General features: G+C 41.5%; 1 protein-coding gene across 6 annotated transcripts in view; it reads left to right on the top strand.

The window, feature by feature from the left end:
- Window positions 1-22,951, top strand: part of MARCHF6 (membrane associated ring-CH-type finger 6) — a 1,566,402-nt gene that overhangs the window by 461,172 nt on the left and 1,082,279 nt on the right. For all 6 annotated transcript variants that reach the window (XM_077491957.1, XM_077491954.1, XM_077491953.1 and 3 more), the window contains one exon: window positions 15,517-15,568. In XM_077491957.1, coding sequence (XP_077348083.1) covers window positions 15,517-15,568 — 52 coding nt within the window. The remainder of the gene's footprint in view (window positions 1-15,516; window positions 15,569-22,951) is intronic.

Below are 22,951 nucleotides of genomic sequence, written 5' to 3'. Positions count from 1 at the left end.
CTCTCTGCTGACATCACTGCTATCAGTCAAGAAGTCATCCTGACTGCATAAGTCTGGATCCGCCAGCTGCCTTGACTGATGGCAGTCTCAGCGAGCCGCTGAGGCGGCTGCTCCCCGACCCTCCACAACTCAGCGCTCCAATGAGTGTGGAAGAACAGAGCAGGAGGGATGCTGACTGGCAGTCAGTATTGCTCTACTTGGGGAGGAGAACCGAGTCATCGGAGATGTTTAGTGGCTTGGTTCTCAGTGTGCCAACAGCAGGGAACAGCTGCAGTATCGGTCTAAAGCTGCATCCACCTAGGTAAGTATGAATTTGCAATAAAAGCAAAACCCATACTTCTCTTTTAATGTGTATTTTTTCCCAAAAATTGTGTTTGAAAAACTGCTGCACAAATACTGTGTGACATAAAAAATTGCAACACCCAAAAAAATTGCAACACCCACCATTTTATTCTCTAGGGCCTTTGCTTAAAATGTTTGGGATTTACAAGTAATTTTCTAGCAAAAAAAGATACATTTTACATGTAGGAGAGAAGTATCGGAGTAGGCTTGGGAAGCAAGTGGTTAAGGTCATGCCACTACCAGGCACTGTGGAGCTCGATTGACATTTGTCAGGCCCATCACTGATGCCCTGTGTTTTTCACAGATGAGAGCAAGTTCACCCGAGCACATGTGATAAAAGTGAAAGGGTCTGGAGAAGCCGTGGAGAATGTTATGCGGCCTGTAAAATTGTTTAGCTTGACCGGTTTGGTGGTGGCCTTGGGAGGCATATCCAATGAGGGATGCACAGACCTCCACAGGCTAAACAATGGCAGCCTGACTGCCATTAGGTATTGGGATGAAATCCTTGGACCCTTTGTCAGACTCTATGCTGGTGCAGTGGGTTCCTCCTGGTGCACAATGCCCAGCCTCATGTGGCGAGAGTATGCAGCCAGTTCCTGGAGGAAGAAGGAATTGATGCCATTGAATGGCCCTCCCACACTCAACTGACCTAAATCCAATAGAACACCTCTTGGACATTGTTTCAGTACATGTTGCACCTCAGTCTGTGCAGAAGCTCAGTGATGCCCTGGTCCAGATCTGGGAGGAAATACCTCAGGACACCATCTTTCATCCCATTAGGAGCATGCCCTGACGTCAGCCATGCATACAAGCACGTGGGGGCCATAAAAAACGATGAAGTACCATTTTGAGTTGCTGCAGAGAAATTTCAGCAAAATGGACTAGCCTGCTGCATCATATTTTAACTTCGATTTTTGGGGTATCTGTTAATTCAGCCCTCTGTAGGTTAATCATTTTCATTTCCATCAAGCAATGTGGCATCTTTTGTTCCCAACACATTACCCAGTCCATATCAGTATAGTTATCCAGCATGATATTTTTCCCCATTGAGATCTGATGTGTTTCTTTCTTTTTTGAGCAGTGTGAGTGTGTATGTGTTTTTATTTATATATATATATATATATATATATATATATATATCTCTATGAGAAAATATACACACACAGTTGTGCTCATAAGTTTACATACCCTGGCAGAATTTGATTTTGTGGCCATTTTTTCTTTTACTCATGGTTAGTGTTTGGCTGAAGCCATTTATTATCAATCAACTGTTTTACTCTTTTTAAGTCATAATGGCAACAGAAACCAAAGGCGGGGGACTTGAGTCACATGATTTGACTTAAGTCAGACTTGAGTCACCTGTTTGAGCACTTGCAACTTGCTTGACTGAATTTAATAAATGACTTGACTGACTTGTCACTACTGACTTGCGACTTGACTTTTGACTTGGGCTATATGACTTGCAATGACATGGCAAGTTGGCACCATAACACTACCACCACTAATACTACCCCTAACTGTAACACACTAACCGCAAGCCGCCGTCTGCATACCTGATCAGCAGACAGCAGTGTTCAAAAGCCGCGCCTTCTCGGCTGTGATAGGCGGAACACTCAATTTCACAGCAGGCAGTGTTCAGCCTATCACGGACATCCTCTCATCCTCGTCTGTGTTATGAGGATTAGCGGATGTCCATGATAGGCAGAACACTGAATGCTGGGAAATTGAGCGTTCCACCTATCACAGACGAGGAGGAGGCGCGGCTTTTGAATACTGGAATTTGCGCCGGGACGCCACCGATCAGGTACATGGCTGCCTGAAGTTTATAATATACTGTATAATTTAATAAAAGGAATTTTATATATATATATATATATATATATAACTAGTGAGAAGTAATTTCCTTGTTCCTCATCCCTGCCATTTTTATTTGGACAACCACCTCTACATATCCTCTTCTTTAATAGAGAAGATATCTTGTCAATACTAGGTTTATTATATTGTATATTATTGACAAGATATTTTCTCTATTAAAGAAGAGGGTATGTAGAGGTGGTTGTCCATATAAAAATGTCAGGGATGAGGAACAAGGAAATTACTTCTCACTAGTATATATATTACTTATTAAATTATATATTAAATTACTTCAGGCGTAGCCGGATGGTGATGGTGGCGGTGGTGTGTGAGGAGTGAGAGAAGTGTGTGCTCTCACCGCAAGCCAATGCACAGATGACAAGCGGCGGTGTAAGCCCAAGGTGTCCCTGGAGGAAAGGCTGTGGACATTGGATACCTGTGTTTCCCCGGGAGTCCGTTCTGAGCCCTCGGCGTCTGGTGGAGGAGGTGGCGTGTGTCCCGGTCGGAAGGAGATCTCGGGTGTTCAGCTGCTGGCGATGGTTAGTGACAGAGGGTTCCTGACTTGCCGCGAGATTTCGGCACGAGAGCAGAGAACAGAGACGCAGGAGCAGAGGGAAGGGATGAATGCTGCAGCCAGGCATTAATCAGTGGGATACTGGAGATACAGCACCGGAGGGGGGACCCCCAAGGAATATCCTTATTGCTTACGAAGAGCTTATTACCGGCGTGGAGAAGGTGAGGAGGAACTAATATGTACGCTGCATGCTGTATAAGGATATATAGTTATATCTACAACCCGTAATATAGCTGCTGCTGCTAAGTAAAGGACAGTTACTGGCCAGAGGATAAAGGTGGAGAACAGGAGCTGTCGGTCTTGTTGCCCTACACCAGCCTTTGTTAGATTGGATGGTTGAGTTCTGAGCCAGTCAAATTTTTGTGTATTTCTTGAAGTTTTTTTTTTTTTTTTACCTCCCCCTAAGGTGGGGGCACCCTCAGAGCAGAATCATGTCAGCAAGGAGGAGAGGGGATGAGCATGCCAGCCAGGAGAATGTTGGGCTACAATCACTGAGATCATCTAAAGATAAGGAGAAGGGGTCTCAGCCTACAGCAACAACTGGGGCATTAGCAGCAGCTAAACTGGAAAAGTATGCTCATACCCCTGACCATACGCCAAGGGGGGGCAGGTGGCTCACGTAAAATAATCAATGGACAGAAAGAGTCAAGGACTGTTAATGTCTGTGGGAGCAAAGAATATAACTAGTAAAAATATGGGTGCTGCTGGAAGATCCTAAACGGCTCCTGCGCGGGTATCTCTGGGAGAAGAACCAACGTTAAAGGCAGTGCTGCGGGCAGTTAATATATGTAAACAATCACTGGGAGAGTTATGCGATCAAACGAAAGGTGTTAACGAGGAGTTAGCTATGATGCGGCATGAACTTCAAAAGACGTTTGATAGAATAACAGCAGCAGAAGGGAGAATTAGTCAAATTGAGGATGAGATGTACCCACTAAACCAAGAAGTTAATGTACAAATGGGCACATTTGCGGGGAAATTGGATGAAATGGAAAACAGACTCTGAAGGGACAATGTGAGGCTGGTAGGCTTCCCAGGAAAAAAGTGAAGGTTCTGATCCAATTGTATTTGTGGAAAAATGGCTCATTGAAGTATTTGGAAGAGAGGCTTTTTCAAAACAGTTTTCAGTAGAAAGAGCACACAGAGTTCCGTCTAGACCCCCGCTACGTGGAGCACAGCCTAGATTTATGTTGTTGAAATTCCTAAATTATAAAGATAAAGCAGTACTGCTTTGTAAGGCTAGAGAGATGGGTTGTATTGTTTATGGAGCCAAAATCTCATTTTACTCTGACTTCTCGCCCGACCTGCAGAAGCGCAGGGCAGAATTTATAGAAATTAAGCGTAGACTTCAGAAATTGGACGTCACATATGCTTTGTTGTACCCAGCCCGGCTACGTGTGGTAGCAATGGGAGAGACTTTATTTTTTGACTCCCCAGCAAGTGTCACAGCCTGGGTGGAGGAAAAAAGGGATCAGTTGAAGAGGAAGTGAGGGGTTAGCAGGAAAAAAAAAAAACTTTTTTTCCCTTTTTTTTTTTTTCTTTCTCCCCCCCCCTCCCCTCCCCTTTCATTCCTTTCCCGCCTGTTGGGGAGAGGAGAGAGAGAGAGAGAGAGAGAGAGAGAAAAGGGGGGAGAGAGAGAGAGAAAAAAAGGGGGGGGGGAGAGAGAGAGAGAATATATATATGGGGACATGTTGGGGCTCATTGCAATTGAATAATATGTATAATGTTTGGCGGGTGGTGGGAGACACATAGTACAATAGAGATTATATGAATGTGAGGAAGAAGGATAAAAGCAAGACATTGTGTATAAATGGGGAGCGGGGGGAGGATGGGGGGGTAGGATTAAACTTAAGAGAGAAAGAGGAGAGGGTGGGGAAGTATGACGGCACAGGGTGGTATGCATTGGTCACAAAAAAAGCCCCTAGGGGTAACCTAGAATGGTATAAGGGGGGTAGGAGGGGGGGTTTAAGTGGTAGGGTGGCATATAAGATGCAGGAAAATGGCGTAGTTTTCACAGAAGTAGAAGACAAATTAAAATTAATGCTAAAACAAGTGTTTAGAGCACAAGCAGAAGAAATGTTCACATCTTTCACTCAGATGGGAAAATCAGGATAGGTGGACACTGTGATGTATAAAGGGATGAGTACATTTATGATGATTTTTGTTCAATGGGGTTTTTCTCTCCCCCCCTTTTTTTTTTTTTTTTTTTTGGGTTATCGGGTACTTCCCAGGGATTGCTTCCCTTTCTATGTTTACAGGCGGCTTTCCTTGTTCTTTTTATTAAAAGCAAATAAAAAAAGGGTGTGATGCGCTAATTTCAAAAAATTAAAAATAGCCACAATAAAAACCAATAGTGTGCAAATACATTCAAGATTGGAAAAAAATTATTTAAAGTGCAACCATGCATAAATATATCAAAAGGTGACTTTGTGCATCATATATATAAGGATATGCTTAAATAAATCAAAATTATGCTGCAATAAATCGCAGGGTGACTATGTGCACAAAAAAATCATAAATTTACCATAAATATGAAAATTCATATGCAAAAACGTGTAAAAATAATTAAATGTGTAAAAATTAAACCATATAGTGACAGATGATACTGTGAACAATAAAACTCTTGATCCAAGTGACAACCGTGAATCGCATTAAAGTGTCCCATACACAATCAGATCAAATAGTGCAATTCGGTAAGCACACTGAATTAAACGTGCAACGTGCTGGGCCAACAATCCTTCAGTGATGATCCGTGCAAGTGATGCTAATGCTATGCAATTACCTCACCGCTGTAGGTAAAAGCGAAAATAGTACTGGACGCCCAGGTAGCAAGGGATGATCACAGGGATGGCTGTACAACAGGCTCTTTTGGAGACTTCTCTAACTTCCTCACATGTGGTGGATGGTGGATAAGCTCAGAGGAATGAACCAAAGAGAACCGCCATAGTGTAGTATTTTAAGCATGTACAATTTATTGAAAATTTAAAACTACTCACAAGAGAGGTAGGAATATACACATTGACAAACAGCAATAGACCGGATATGGACGTCACTTCCGGGTTCCTACGCGTTACGTCGTCAAGACTTCAACTGGGATATTTTCAAAGGGTACCGGAAGTGATTTATAGGTGTACTGGCCTGTCTCCGCCAGCACTAGTAGTCTTACACAGCGGCAGTATGCTAATTGGAGGGCGGCGTGATTTTTTTGTGCACATAGTCACCCTGCGATTTATTGCAGCATAATTTTGATTTATTTAAGCATATCCTTATATATATGATGCACAAAGTCACCTTTTGATATATTTATGCATGGTTGCACTTTAAATAATTTTTTCCAATCTTGAATGTATTTGCACACTATTGGTTTTTATTGTGGCTATTTTTAATTTTTTGAAATTAGCGCATCACACCCTTTTTTTTATTTGCTTCTATTAGTGAGAGTCAACTCATTTTAGTGATTGCTGCTTTCTTCACTCGCTGCTCTCGTCCTCTTCTATTTTACCCATAGAGCGCAGAAGTCCTTAGTTATACACAGTACTTGTTCTTTTTATTGTTGATTAAATTATGCAGTCCAGAGTTTTGAATATAGGCTCATGGAATGTCCGAGGGATAAGTGCACCCATTAAAAGGGCAGCAGTGTTTGATGCTCTTGAAAAGTGTGATGCAGGGTTGATCTGCCTGCAAGAGACGCATGAACTGAAGATGCCAAGTTACAAAATCGAAGTAGGAAATATCAATACCACACAGTTCACACCTCTTATTCAAGGGGGTTTGCCGTGTTGGTAAGGAGAGAAGTTGTGTTTACTTTCCGGCAGACCAGCATAGAGAGGGCGGTATGTTTTTTTGCATTGTGTAATAGAAAACCGTGAGTATGTCCTTGCAAATATTTATATCCCTCCCCCATTTAAGTTTGAAGTTATGTATTGCTTAATAGGATAAATCTGGGATTCCAGTTATAGTAATGGGGGATTTTATTGAGGTTATTAATAAAAACCAGGATAGGTTTCCACCAGGAACTTATATGCAGAAGGGAGATGAGGGTTGGTTGTCTCAGTTTTTGCAGGAAGGGGGGCTATTTGATATGTGGAGAGTGTGGAACCCGGATATGCTACAATACTCATGTTTTTCAAGTTCCTGCTCCTCACTCTCAAGAATAGATTTAGCCCTGGGTAATAGGGAAGCAAATCAAATAGTAAGGGACATAGTATATCAACCTAGGGGGGGTATCAGACCACTCACTGCTGATTGTGTCATTAAATTTATAGGGGAAAAGATCTGCTAGAGTATGGAAGATTAATCCATGGGGTGCACTGAAGGCCTACCTTAGGGGTATTCTTATCCAACAAGTGGTGAAAATTAAGAAGACGTCAAGAGAATGGGAGAACAGGGTTAAGAGGGAGTTAGTGGAAGTAGAAAGAGAATATGTGGAAAAACCCACCCCAGAGAAACAAAACATATGGTTAGCCAAACAACAGGAATATAAAGCAGTAATTGCCAGGAAAATAGAGAATAAAAGATTGTTTCAGAAACACATTGCTTATGGGGAGGGGGAAAAAGTCGGGAGGATGTTGGTACATTTAGTGAGAACCAATTCCTCACCATCCACTGTCCCCATGATCATGACAGAGAAGGGAGAAAATTAATCACAGGGTTTAGTAATTACAGATACCTTCAGAGCATACTATGACAAATTGTACAGATCACAGGGGGCGATGGGAAGCGAGGAAATGGATACATTTTTTAGAAACCTTAAATACCTCCCTTACTGAAGAGGAGAGAGAGACAGTGGAGGGACTATTAACCTTAGCGGAAATCCAACTAGAGGTGACAGAAATGGCCAATCGGAAATCCCCAGGACCAGATGGCCTCCCAGTGGAAACTTATAAATACTATGGGAAAATATTGCTTCCAGAGCTCCTTAAAGTATTAAATTGGGCAAAGGAGGAAGGGAGGTTGCCTATGTCAATGACTGAAGCAACAATAATTGTTTTGCATAAGGAGGGGAAAAACCCATTAGAAACTGAGTCTTATCGACCTATTTCCCTTCTCTGTTCAGATGCTAAAATTTTAGCCAAAGTACTGGCAGCCAGATTGAATAAAATCATTTCCAGACTTGTACATCCCGATCAAACGGGATTCATTCCCGGTAGATCTACTAGCATGAATATTAGGAGGCTATATCTTAACCTGCAGTTACCAACAGAAAACAGGTAAAAGGGCAGTTATAAAATAAAAAAGACCTTCGCGCTACTACTTATAGGTGTAAGATTACGAATAGGGAAAAAATAGTGATGGACCTCATACAAGAAAAATATATGGGTAAATAAGTGATACAATGAATAAAATTTAAATACACCAAACAAGTGTTATCAACTCTAAATAAATGTGCACATGCGCATTGCAAATAAAGTGAATAAAAGGGCCGTTATGGCTCTAGATGTGGTCCAAAGCCTTCAATAGCTTAGAATGGGTATATATCTGGCAAGTGATGGGTGAATTTGGATTCGGTCCTATGTTTATTGCATGGATAGAAACCCTGTATAATGGTCCTAGTGCTAGAATCAGGGTTAACAATAACTACTCGGATAATATTCTATTAGAGAGGGGGACAAGACAGGGGTGCCCGTTGTCACCCCTGATCTTTGCTCTTGCTATGGAACCCTTCGCCATCACAATAAGATCAAATACCAATATGGAAGGTTTCAGGAGAAAGATGGGGGAGGACAAAGTCACATTGTGTGCAGATGATGTCCTCCTCTTGGGAATACAGAGAAATACCTCAGGCAGGGGATGAATATCCTCATGGAATTTGGTAGTTTCTTGGGACTGGTTATAAATTGGGAAAAATCAGCCCTGATGCCAGTAGATCTTTTAGGAACCAAAGCTTATTGGCAATTCCTCAGTTAGAAGTGGTTGAACAAATAAAATATTTAGGGATACATATAAAAAGAGATCCTAATAGGTATATAGGCGATAATATAGTCCCACTTATAGCCAAATTTAAAAGTAAAATTTAAATCTGGAAGCGACTCCCACTATTAGTCGCAGGGAGATGCAACTTGATCAAAATGCTGTGAATGCCTTAGCTATTGTATCTGTTGCATAGTTCTCTGACATGGATAGATTAAAAAAAAAGTAAGCATTATTTAGAGAACTTATATGGAGAGGAGGCTTGTCAAAAAGTGGTTTGCAGCTACCAACTAGGAAAGTGGGGATGGCAGTGGGGCACCTAAGGAGCTACTTCTTAGCAGCTCAACTGCAACATGTGGGAATAAGTAAAGATACAGGAGGAGGAACAAATAAGGCATTGATGATTGTTGGGGCACACCATGAGACAATAGTGGAAGCAAATTCATTCATAGAACTCCCACAATAAAATTAGCCCTAAAAGTGTGGAAGGCAGTAAAGGGTCTAGGAGGTGTGACAAAATATTACAGAACAATTTGCAAGCTGAACACTATAAGGCAAATCACAAATCCTTAGTCCAAATGTATAAAAAGAAAATAAGTGTAGTGCAAAAGATAAATCAAATAAAAGTTCATCTGCAAAATGAGTTCATAAAATGATGTGGATTAGAACACCCTGTGGTTGTGGTAATCTTGAACGATATCTCAGTGACAAATCCTCTACCATACGAATAAGGTACTCTTACCAAATATGCAGGACCATACTATGGTCAGAAACACAAAGACCCAACAGTAGGATGAAGAGAGGAATCTGATCAGGTCAAAGGACAGCCAGCAGTATAATGATCCGTACACAAACTTTCTCTTTACTGGATAAATATTTGACTCCAATCCAGCAGGTAATCCACCACAATATGCCCCACTATGGAATAATTTGAATCTGCAGGAATTAGAAATGATCAGAAGATATAAAGAATGGGAAATAAAGGGGATAGACAGTTATATGAAGGAAACGCATTAAAAACATTCAATGCATTGAGAATGGAATATGATTTACCGAAACACTCATTTTATAAATACTTACAAATCAGGCTTGCTCTAGATAAACAATTAGATAAACAAGGACCAGCTTGGAGTAACTCCCCTATCTATCAAAGACTAAGCTCCCAGGATAGGACAAGAGGATTTATAGCAGAAATTTACCCACATATATGCGAAGGGAGTTTAGAAAGCCAGAGAAAGCTTAAAAGCAGAGGAAAATGGGAGGAGGAATTTCGAACATTCTCGGATGAGCAGTGGATGAGGATATTGGAGGGAGGACATCTGAATCCTGTCTCGCCTGCACAGAAGGTCTCACATCTGATGCTGTTACATAGGTCATACTATACGCCTAAGTGACTGTTTAGGTTCGGGTGGAGAGCGGATGCTGGGTGTCCTAGGTGCCAGGATACTGGGGACCTGGCACACATGATCTGGAAGTGTCCTAAACTGTTAAGTTATTGGTTAGAGATCCTTAATATCCTGAATGGGACATTCAGCGTAACGCTTAATAGGGACCCCAGATTATGTGTGCTGGGTCTGGATGAGGGAATAGGAGGATCACCTTGTACAATTAAAGCAGTATTGAGGTGTATATTCCAGGCAAGAAAATTAGAATTAGTGTGAAGGGGGGGGGGGATAGGTGAGGTGTTTGAAGAGTTATTGGTAAACTGTGTGGAAAAGCCCTCTCTTGTTTTTTTTTTATTGCATCTCTTCTTTGTGGTGTGTTCTATCTTTTAAATTAGTATTGGATATATATATTTATAAGAATGTATTTTGTATAATAATGTAATAATGAAGAAAATTAATAAAGATTATGAAATAAAAAATAAAATAAAAATACTTCTCACTGGTATATATATTACTATATAGTGTGTGTGTGTGTGTGTGTGTGTGTGTAAAACAAGGAAATTACTTCTCACTATTATTAAATATATACAGTACTACTGACTGAGAAGTAATTTCCTTGTTCCTCATCCCTGCCATTTTTATATGGACAACTACAGTGGTGTGAAAAAGTGTTTGCCCCCTTCCTCATTTCCTGTTCCTTTGCATGTTTGTCACACTTAAGTGTTTCGGAACATCAAACCAATTTAAACAATAGTCAAGAACAACACAAGTAAACACAAAATGCAATTTGTAAATGAAGGTGTTTATTATTAAAGGTGAAAAAAAATCCAAACCATCATGGCCCTGTGTGAAAAAGTGATTGCCCCCCCCCTTGTTAAAACATACTATAACTGTGGTTGTCCACACCTGAGTTCAATTTCTCTAGCCACACCCAGGCCTGATTATTGCCATACCTGTTCACAATCAAGGCATCACTTAAATAGGAGCTGCTTGACACAGTAAGGTCCACCAGAAGATCCTTAAAAGCTACACATCATGCCGAGACCCAAAGAAATTCAGGAACAATTGAGAAAGAAAGTAATTGAGATCTATCAGTCTGGAAAGGGTTATAAGGCCATTTCCAAAGCTTTGGGAATCCAGCGAACCACAGTGAGAGCCATTATCCACAAATGGCGAAGACATGGAACAGTGGTGAACCTTCCCAGGAGTGGCCGGCCGCCCAAAATTAGCCCAAGAGCGCAGCGACGACTCATCCAAGAGGTCACAAAAGACCCCACAACAACGTCCAAGGAACTGCAGGCCTCACTTGCCTCAGTTAAGGTCAGCGTTCATGCCTCCACCATCAGGAAAAGACTGGGCAAAAATGGCCTGCATGGCAGAGTTCCAAGGAGAAAACCACTGCTGAGCAAAAAGAACATCAAAGCTCGTCTCAATTTCTCCACAACACATCTTGATGATCCCCAAGACTTTTGGGACAACATTCTGTGGACCGATGAGACAAAAGTGGAACTCTTTGGAAGGTGTGTGTCCAAGTATATCTGGCGTAGAAGGAACACTGCATTTCATAAAAAGAACATTATACCAACAGTAAAATATGGTGGTGGTAGTGTGATGGTCTGGGGCTGTTTTGCTGCTTCAGGACCTGAAAGACTTGCCGTGATAAAAGGAACTATGAATTCTGCTGTCTACCAAGAGATCCTGAAGGAGAATGTCCGACCATCTGATCGTGTACTCAAGCTGAAACGAACTTGGGTTCTGCAGCAGGACAATGATCCTAAACACACCAGCAAGTCCACCACCAAATGGCTGAAGAAAAACAAAATGAAGACTTTGGAGTGGCCTAGCCAAAGTCCTGACCTGAATCCTATTGAGATGTTGTGGTATGACCTTAAAAAGGCCGTTCATGCTCGAAAACCCTCTAATGTAACTGAATTAGGACAATTCTGCAAAGATGAGTGGGCCAAAATTCTTCCAGGACGCTGTAAAAGCCTCATTGCACGTTATCGCAAACGCTTGGTTGCAGTTGTTGCTGCTAAGGGTGGCCCAACCAGTTATTAGGTTTAGGGGGCAATCACTTTTTCACACAGGGCCATGATGGTTTTGATTTTTTTTCACCTTTAATAATAAACACCTTCATTTACAAATTGCATTTTGTGTTTACTTGTGTTGTCCTTGACTATTGTTTAAATTGGTTTGATGTTCCGAAACACTTAAGTGTGACAAACATGCAAAGGAACAGGAAATGAGGAAGGGGGCAAACACTTTTTCACACCACTGTATCTCTACATATCCTCTTCTTTAATAGAGAAGATATCTTGTCAATACTAGGTTTAGTATATTGTATATGCATAGTATATTTTTATATAGTATGTTTTTTTAATTCTGCTGTAGTACAATGCACAATCAAAAAATAAATCCCACATCTTTGGTTCAAAAAGAATCTCACTCAGAATTGTCCATTCGTCACTTGTTTTACATATGTTAACATTTTTTTTTTATAAGTGCTTGCTGATGCAATCATAGTGATTATCACACTGACCTGCACTGTAATTAAATCTTATTTTATCAGGGCATAATGCAGATGATACAACTACCACTGACAATAAATTTATAGGGTGCTATTTACAAAGTATATTAAAACCCTAAAACTGATCCATTGCACAGCCCCATATCTAGCATTTTAAGTGGCTATTCTCATCACCATTCAAGTGTCCAGATGTTGGCATTGTGTCCACTGATTTAGATGTTAAAATACTTTGTTATTAGTTTGAAGTTCAAACTTTGAAATTAGTTATTTTCCCCCTCAGCAAGGACTACATTTTTTCAGGCTTGTTGGCCATTTAATTGCCAAGTGTTCTGCTCCTTGTTTGCTGTTTGGGCATTCAAAGTGTTTCTTTAATATGCCCAAAAAAAAAGCACAAAGCAGTTTTGTTAATGTTGAAAATAAAACAAAACCTTACCTGAACACTGACTTTTAACAAATTTAAAGGTGACAATGGGGTAGATCAGTATTGTGACTTGATTTGTGACTTGACCAAAATAAATGACTTGACTTGCTTGACTTCTCGCAGGGACTCGACTTGACTTGCTTGCTTTTGGCCACAGTAACTTGGGACTTGCTTGAGACTTGAAGGTTACGACTTGAGACTTGCTTGTGACTTGCACATGTGTGACTTACTCCCATGTCTGACAGAAACTACAGAAATTACCCTGATCAAAAGTTTACATACCCCAGTTCTTAATACCGTGTGTTGCCCCCTTTAACATCAATGACAGCTTGATTTCATTTGTGGATGAGGCTCTTTATCTTCTCAGATGGTAAAGCTGGCCATTGCTCTTGGCAAAGAGACTCCAGTTCCTGTAATTTTTTGGGCTGTCTTGCATGATTTGAGATGGCCACTCCAGAACCTTTATTCTGCTGTAGCCAATGACAGGTCAACTTGGCCTTGTGTTTTGGATCTTTGTCATGTTGGAATGTCCAAGCACGTCCCATGTGCAGCTTCCTAGCTGATGGATGCAAATGTTCCTCCAGTATTTTTTGATAACTTATTGCATTCATCTTGCCAACACTTTTGACCAAATTGTCTGTGCCTTTGTAGCTTACACATCCCCAAAACATCAGCGATCCACCTTGGTGTTTCACAGTAGGAATAGTGTACCTTTCATCATAGGTATTGTTTTTTTTTTTTTAAAGAGAATTTATTGAGGTTTATTGCAATACAGGGGAAAAAACTGTAAGTACAAGCAAGCACATCTCTTCCGAGTTTGTTCAGATAACAAGCACTTGGTAATACAACATAGCAAAATGTAGGTAATAAGAGGATAAACATCAGAATCAACCATCATAGGTATTGTTGACTCTCTAAATGCAGCATTTATGGTTGTGACAAAAAAGCTAAATTTTGATCTCATCACTCCAAATGACTTTGTGCCAGAAGGTTTGAGGCTTGTCTCTGTGCTGTTTGGCATTTGTGTAGTAATGGCTTTCTTCTGGCGACTCGGCCATGCAGCCCATCTTTCTTTAAGTGCCTCCTTATTGTGCATCTTGAAACAGCCACACCACATGTTTTCAGAGAGTCCTATATTTCACCTGAAGTTATTTGTGGGTCTTTCTTTGCATCCCGAACAATTTTCCTGTCAGTTGTGGCTAAACTTTTAGTTGGTCTACCTGACCATGGTTTGGTTTAAACAGAACCCCTCATTTTCCACTTCTTGATTAGCGTTTGAACACTGCTGATGGGCATTCTCAATTCCTTGGATATCTTTTTATATCCTTTTCCTGTTGTATACAGTTCAACTACCTATTCCCGCAGATTCTTTGACGATACTTTTGCTTTCCCCATGACTCCGAAACAGAAACATCAGTGCAGCACTTGATAAAAGATGCAAGGGGTCTGTCAGGTGTCTTGTGCTTTGTCCACCCTGCTCTTAGTTAACATGCTAGTGATGCTCACTCCAGTTTCTCTTCTAGCTGAATACGTGACCTACCTTTGCCTTCAAGTTCTTCCTGTTCTGTTCGAGTCATTACAAAAATATGTTTTATGATAATTAAACTACCTAGAAATAAAAAAAATAAAATAAAATGTTTGGGGGATTACCAAAACAAAAGTGATTCTTTTATACAGTGCATTGAAGAAGCCTTTGAAATTTTCCACCTTTTGTTATGTTACAACCACAAATGTAAACTTATTTTATTGGGATTTTATGTGATTGACCAACACAAAGTGGCACACGGTTGTGAAGTGGAAGGAAAATGATAAATGCTTTTACAAATATCTGGAAAGTTGAATGTGCATTTGTATTCAGCCTCCTTTACTCTGATACCCCTAACTAAAATGTAGTGGAACTAATTGCCTTCAGAAGTCACCTAATTATTAAATGGAGTCCACCTGTGTGTAATTTAATCTCTGTATAAATACAGCTCTTCTGTATTTTGAAGCAGGCATGGGTTTAAAAAATAAAAATAAAAATATCTCAAGCTTTGAACATCCCACGGAGCACTGTTGGATTCATCATCTGAAAATGGCTGTCCACACTGACCAGCCAGGTAAGGAGAGCATTAATCACAGAAGCAGCCGCACAAAAGCGCTATGTGTGGCAGAAAACTAACACTGCACATCACCCTGAACACACCATCCCCACCATGAAACATGATGGTGGCAGCACCATGATGTGGGGATGCTTTTCAGCAGGGACAGGGAAGCTGGTCAGAATTGATGGGAAGATGAATGCAGCCAAATATAGGGCAATCTAACTGTAGAAGAAAACCTACTAGTGTCTGCAAAAGACTTGAGACTGGGGCAGATGTTCACCTTCCAGCAGGACAACCACCCTGAACATACAGCCAGAGCTGTAACATCAGTTATGTGCCACTTTGTGTAACAAATGCTTTTTGTTTGATAATTCTTGAATGTATCTTGACAATAATTCTTTTGTTCATATCCTGAATAGGAACATGTCTTCTGGGTTGTGTCACTGAACACCCTTTTCATACTTGTCTTTGGTGAGTATCTGACTGTATACATTTTAAAGTATTACCATTGCAACTTGTTGAAGTAGTATTATAGCTCCATCCTAGAGCCACATGTCCTTTTAACATGAATGCATTTTATATACCTTATTTTTGGGGAATACTCTTTAACCCGTTCACTGCCAGGTCTGTACGCCGTACGGACCTACAGCACTGCCTCCAGCTGCCTTACGGACCTAATTTCTCCTTCTGCTATATATAGCAGAATTGTAAAGCATACTCTGCTGGAACAATCCTAGAGCTCAAATGTGACCCCCCCCCCCCCCCCATGCCGCTTGTTCCCTGACTTCATCTTCTCCACCTCCCACCACTCCTATTGCTCCCCCCCTTCTTTTTTTATCTCCTACATCCCCATTCCTCCCCCACACTGATCTGACCACCCGCCCCTTTCCCCCCGCAAACCCAATCCCCTACAGGTACTCTCAATATGGCAGGGTTCACTTCTCTGCTACTCCCACTGACTTCAGGTGCTGCAGGAGCTTAGAGGGGGTCACACTATACCCCCCCACAATGACCCCCACCCCACAGATCCTCTGCTGCTGGGCGGCAATAACTCCTCCCGTCCCGCCAGGTGCAGCTGCTGCCCAGCACTCGGCTCCAGCAAGCGGACACTTTATTCATTGATGGCAATGTGCAGCTTAGGCTGCAGAGAAAGGGACTGTCTCTTCCGTCTATTTAGACCTGATATCTCACCAAAGAAAAACTATAATTGTAAAAAATAAATGTGAAAAAACAAAACAAAAAAAAACATTGTAAGGCCCCTTTCACATGGAGTGGACTTTGTCAAGCAGATCCGTCTGCTTAGCAGGGGATCTGTCTGGTAATCTCCGCTGAGCAGGCAGGTGACAGGTCCTTGTTCACTCTACTGATGCAGAGCAGACACCGACATAGCCCACACTTTTCTATGGGGCAGTCAGATGGAAACAGACCCCTTGTCCCATTCAATCTGACTGTTCTTTGATCTGATCTGCTAGACAGGTTGAGGAATGAATCCTCCTACGTCTGTTTTTGGTGGATCAGATCAGATGCAGGCTGATGTAAACAGACACATGTCAATTTACATCTGCCTCTCCATAGAGAACAGTGGGTTGTCCAATTCGGTCCACCTGAAAAAGACAGACAGATCCCATTCAGTCTACTTGTGTGAAGTGGGCCTAAGGCCTTGTTCACACAGGGCATACACAGCGTACACCCCTGCAAGGCTATGTTTACCTGTACAGGGATGCACAGATGTCATTTGGGATGTAGTAACTGCGTGAACAGAGCCCTTTCTCCCAATTTGACATCCATGTAGGTCCGGGTGCATATCCCTGAGCTCACACTGTCTGCTTTTGAGGTCATGTTCCCACACAGATGTCAGATTGGAAGAATTGGCTATTCCTTTGCAGCCGTTGCATCCCAATTGACATAAATAGGACTGCCTGCATGGGGATGCATGGAAAACCTGTGCATCCCCATGCATGTAAACCTGGCCCTCCAAGGGCATACACTTTAGTTTGCCACATGTGAAGGATTCTGTCGTAGCAATTTAGCAGAGATTTTGTAAGTTATGTTGTGTTTGCGTGCACTAAAAATGATTGTAATGTATTCTTTGTGAACATAGCGAATTTAGCAGGAGTTTTTTTATTTATTTTTTTGCTGTGTTGTATCTGCTAATAAAGATTTTAGTTCATTTTTAGCGAAAACGTTGTTTGGTAAACATATGTGCAAGCATCGCAGGGCCTTAAAATTCAGTAGCACCTTCCTTTTATTCTACTGGTTCTATGGTTTCATAAACTATATGGTTTTGAGGTTTTTTACAAACTCTGAAAGCTGTAAGGGAAAAATGAAAAACTTGAGCTTTTTTAAAGAAATTTAGATATTTACATTTTCCCTTATCGTTTTTCAGGACAGTACTTGATAGAGTGACTGATCCCCTTGCCAATAGGAAACACCTCTTTCACCAAATTTAAAAGAAGGCTCCTTCCCACACATTGCAGTTTTTGTGTTTCCTCCGGAGGGAACACTTAGTGGGGAGTCAGGACTCTTAGGTGCTGTCCTGAAAGCCCCGGCTTCCTGCACCACCAGCATTTTTCATACCTCATAAGAGCTATTCCTCCCATTCCACAGCTATTGTCAGATGCTGCTGGCTGGGCTCCTTCTCCCTCTCCATTTGGGCTCAGGGAGAGTCAAGGCTGTTGTGGGCATCACTCCTAGGGGAAAAAAGCCATATTGGGGATGACATGCCATGCTCCATCCGCCGGCAGTGAGGTATCCAGAGAGGGTGGCTCCCACAGAGCAGGTGTACGGCATTATTTCCACCGGAAAGCACAGGGGAAGAAGGAAGGAACAGGGATGGTGCTTATTTGCCGGTTCCGGTCTGGCGCAGTATCGCTATTGGAGTCCGGAACTTCCGTCCAGCCTCACACAGCAACACAGCGCTCCTCGATGGAATCGATGGTGGCAGCAAGTGGGACAGACACTGGCAAGATTCAGGTAAGGGGCAGTTGTATACTGTTCTACTTTTACTGTGGGGTGTCTCTCCCCCCCCCCCCGGTGGGGCCTGGTATGGGCACATGGGGTGGCTTTAGATCTCACTGTGCACAAAGTTGTCTCACTGGAATGTTTTTTTTTCCTTGTTTTGTCTCACGGCAGGCCAAGAGCTCTGATCCGGGGGCAAAAAGGAATGTCCTTCATGTAAGGCAAAACTACCTGAAGGATAGAAGAAGACTTTGTCAAGCCTGTATTGATTCTCTAGTTAAAGAAGAAGCTTCTTCCTCTTGCAGCAATTTGATTGCATCAGTTAAGAACTTGATGTTACTATTCACTCATTTCTCTCTTCTCTAGCAAACCCATCCCTGAGTCAGCCAACTACCTCACAGTCCTCACTGTTGGTCCCAATGTTGGAGACTGAGGCATCTCTTACCCAAGAGGGACATTCTCCCTCCCAGTCTAGAGTAGAATCTGATGAGGGGGAGGAGGAGGAGGAAGGAGAAAATGTACCTTCAAAATATAAGTTTTCTTTAGAACAGGTAGTGGCTGTTAAAAAGCGATCTATACATACCACATTGGATCTGGAAGAGGAACGAAAGGAGTTATCCCTGCATTACAAAATGTATGCAGGGCTCAGCGAAACAAAAAATCGCACCTTTCCGGTACACTTGGTTATTTCTAAGGCTATTAGAAAAGAGTGGACAGAGCCAGAGAGAAAACCTTTCTTAACTAAAGCCATACAAAGGAATTTTCCTTTTGATGAGGACCCAGCGGCAGTTTGGAATAAAAAGCTCCAACTAGATGACGCTTTCTCCCAAGTCTTGAGATCAACGGATTAGGCATTCGAGGATATGGGAGTAGTAAGAGATCCCATGGATAAAAGAATGGATCAGCTGCTTAACCACTTCCCGACCAGCGCACGACGATGTACGTCGACAGAATGGCACGGGCAGGCATATTGGCGTACATGTCCATGTGATTGGAGCAGAGATCAGTGTTCACTAAATGAAAGCCCAACCCCCCCACAGTTAGTAACACACCCCTAGGAACACTTAACCCCTACACTGCCACCCACTGGTTAACCCCTTCACTGCCAGTGTCATTTACACAGGAATCACTGCATTTATATAGCAGTGATTACTGTATAAATGACAATGGTCCCAAAAATGTGTCAAAAATGTCCGATGGGTCCCCCACAATGTCACGGTCACAATAGAAATCGCTGATCGCCGCCATTACTAGTAAAAAAAAAAATAATAAAAAATTGTTAATAAAAATGCTAGAAAACTATCCCTATTTTGTAAACGCTATAACTTTTGCGCAAACCAATCAATAATCGCTTATTGCAATTTTTTTTTACCAAAAATATGTAGAAGAATACGTATCGGCCTAAACTGAGGGAAAAAAACGTTTTTTTATATATTTTTGGGGGATATTTATTATAACAAAAAGTAAACAATAATGCGTTTTTTTCAAAATTGTCGCTCTATTTTTGTTTATAGCGCAAAAAATAAAAACCGCAGGGGTGATCAAATACCACCAAAAGATAGCTCTATTTGTGGGGAAAAAAAGGACACCAATTTTGTTTGGGAGCCATGTCGCACGACCGCACAATTGTCAGTTAAAGCGACGCAGTGGCGAATCGCAAAAAGTGGTCTGGTCTTTGACCAGCAAAATGGTCCGGTCTGCAAGTGGTTAAGAGGGCTTGGCAATCTGTCATGGGTAATCTCAAACCTGCCATGGCAACCACTATCGTCTCCAGGACCATGGAATTTTGATTGAGTCAACTTAAGGCTCATATTTCAGCAGACTCACACATACAAGACATTTTGGATTCTTTCTCGACCCTGTCAGCCACTGTAGCCTTGATTTCTGATGCCTCAGCGGAATCCATTAAAATTACAGCAAGATCTGCGGCCTTAAACTTGGCTGGGGGATGCTGAATCCAAAAATAAGCTGTGTGGGATACCGTTCCTAGAGAATTTGCTTTTTGGACCGGACTTGGATGCAGTCCTAGATAGGACAGCTGACAAAAAGTCATTCCCTATCAAAAAGAAAAACAGCCTGTTAAAAAAACAAAACAAAAAAATAACTGGTCATCACTGAAGGGAATGGGGGGCTCACATGAGCCAGGATGTGGCACAGGGAACATGGTTCCAGGCTGAGACTGAAAAATCCTTGAATTGGAGAGGTCTAAAAGCAGTCACCCTAGCATTGGCTGCCTTCTCTCCAAGCCTCCTAGGTTTCTATGTCCAGATTCTGTTGGACAATGCCACTACCGTAGCCTACCTGAACAAACAGGGAGGCACAAGAAGCAAACCTCTTCACTTGCTGTCAGTAGAAATTCTGGAGTGGGCAGAAAACCATTTTACTGTCTATCCGCAGTCCATCTCAAAGGCACATTAAACAATGTGGCAGATTATCTAAGCAGACAGAAGGTTCAGGAAGCAGAATGGAGGCTGAACTCAGAAGTGTTTGCTTTAATCACCAGGACTTGGGGCCTTCCACAAGTAGACCTGTTTGCTTCAAGGCAAAACGCTCAGTTCCCACAATTTTTTTCCCTTCACAGAGACAACGGCTCTAAGGGGATAGACACTCTGGCACACCCATAGAATTTTCGCCTGGGTTATGCTTTTCTCCCTTTACAGTGAATTCCACTGGTATTGAGGAAGATACAAAGAGAGAGTATAAATAATCTTAATTACTCCATTTTGGCCAAAGAGAGCTTGGTTTTTCACAGTTCTGCAGTTGGCAATCAAGCCATGTTGGCAACCTCTGCTCAGTCAGAATTTGCTGATACAAGGGCCAGCACATCATCTGGATGTAGCTAGGTTAAGACTCACTACCTGGTATCTGAAGAGCAAGTGTTAAGAAGAAAGGTTTTTCAGAACAGTTAATAACCATGTTACTTTCCAGTAGGAAAAAGGTAACTAAAGCTATTTACACGTATGTATGAAAGGTCTACGTTTTTTGCTGTCATTCAGGACATAGGGATGTGAAAGACATAGTCTCAGTATTGGAGTTTTTACAAAAAGGTGCAGACAACCGTCTTGCAGTCAGCACTCCTAAAGTGCAAGTGGCCGCATTAGGAGTTTATCTGGAGAGATCATTGTCTTCAGAAACTCTCATAATGAGATTTTTCAGGGCACTTTCCAGTTCCAGACAGGTCCAGGTTAAGCATTTTCCAAAATGGGATCTCTATGTGGACCTGCAAGCTCTCGCAAAAGAGCCATTACAGGCCATATGTCTAAAGAATTTACCTTTGAAAATGATTTTTCTGACAGCGTTGTAAAAGTAGATACAGGTAGTAACAGATCTCGGAGATTATCCTTCCAACCTTTTGTTCCAACCCTTCAGGGAATAGGAAAGAGCAGTTTCACAACTTAGATGGGAGGCATACCCTATTACATTACTTGGAAGTAACCATGATCAAGTTACTTAACGTTTGTCCGTCATTATAGACTGCATCTCCTGTCAGCCGGGTCCCTCTCTAGGGGGTGAGTCTCTATTATCCTCTCAAGTGCTGTCCTGAAAGACTAAGGGGAAATTCAAGTTAGACTTACCGGTAACCTGTTTTCCAAGAGTCTTTCAGGACAGCAGCATCCCACCCTATTGTATTTTTATCTATATACTGTGACTAACCATATCTCGATTATGTGTTCCAGTTCGGAGCCAAAGCTTCTCTAATACTACTGGCAATGTGTGGGAAGGAGCTTCCTTTTAAGTTTGGTGGAAGAGGTGTTTCCTATTGGCAAGGGGAGGAGTCACTCTCGAGTGCTGTCCTGAAAGACTCTTGGAAAACAAGTTACCGGTAAGTCTAACTTGAATTTTTGCACCATTTTGCAAAAAGGCATAATTTTAAATTGACTAATATTTCTTTATTAACTCCATACACATTAGCTTTTTTAATATTTAGTAGGAATTTTGTAAAATCTGCTAATAATGATTTCATTATATTTTTAGAAAAAAATATTGTTTTGATAAACATATGTGCAAATATCTTTGTGCCCTAAAAAATTGTACCCCATATTTTTATTCTAGTGGTCATGTTCTTTCAGAATATATATTGTTTAGGGGGTCTTGTACAAACTGTGAAAACTGTAAGGGAAAAGTAAAAAAAAAAAACTATGGAAAAATTTCAAAAATGGTCTGACCAACTGAATTTAAAAGTGGAGCACTGAGCCTGGCAGTGAAAATATTTCACTGTTAACTGCATTACTTTCTGCTTCTCTATAGTGTCCTGTAGCAGTATGTAGGACACAGCTAATTTTAGCCATTTTACAGCATTAGAGGGACATTTATTAGTTATTGGTGTTTGTGTTAATAAACCAATTAATTGTAAGGTTGTAAGCATCTCTCACATGCTTACTGAAATGCTAGCTTGTTTCACTGTGCCCTCTTTTCCAGAAAAAGAGAACTGCAACATCTTGCCATGCCCCAGTGTAGCCACCCTTATATGCAAACTCTTGTTTGGGGGCTATAACTGTACATGATTATATCAATTTGTTGGGACACTGTTAGAAAAACAAATCTGGGACGTAATGATCAAATTAAAATTCATGTCCTCCTTTGTTACTTTCTGCTGTTCTTCCTCATCGGAAAGCTGAGGGAGGAGGGAACAACAGATTGTCCCCAAGAACGGGGCACACATACACTGTACAGAGACATGCAAGTTATTGTGATTTTTTTTTTTTTAGCCTCTTTGAATGTATGCTGCCAAACCAGATAGTCAAGGAAACTTTGCGAGAGTGAAACAGCCTCAGTCAAGCTTTATAGCAGTAAAAAGCTGCTTTTGAAATAGAAGGAAAAAACTTTCAAAGTACAGATAATAAAGTATAGTTAGAGGTAAACCTTAATTTTACCACTTCAGCCCTGGAAGGATTT

The sequence above is a fragment of the Lithobates pipiens genome, unplaced genomic scaffold (assembly GCF_037356315.1).
Source record: "Lithobates pipiens isolate NorthernLeopardFrog02 unplaced genomic scaffold, aLitPip1_a1.2 Scaffold_19, whole genome shotgun sequence".
Classification (NCBI taxonomy): domain Eukaryota; kingdom Metazoa; phylum Chordata; class Amphibia; order Anura; family Ranidae; genus Lithobates; species Lithobates pipiens.
Note: the sequence above shows the minus strand (reverse complement) of the source record. Positions and strands in the feature narration are given on the sequence as shown.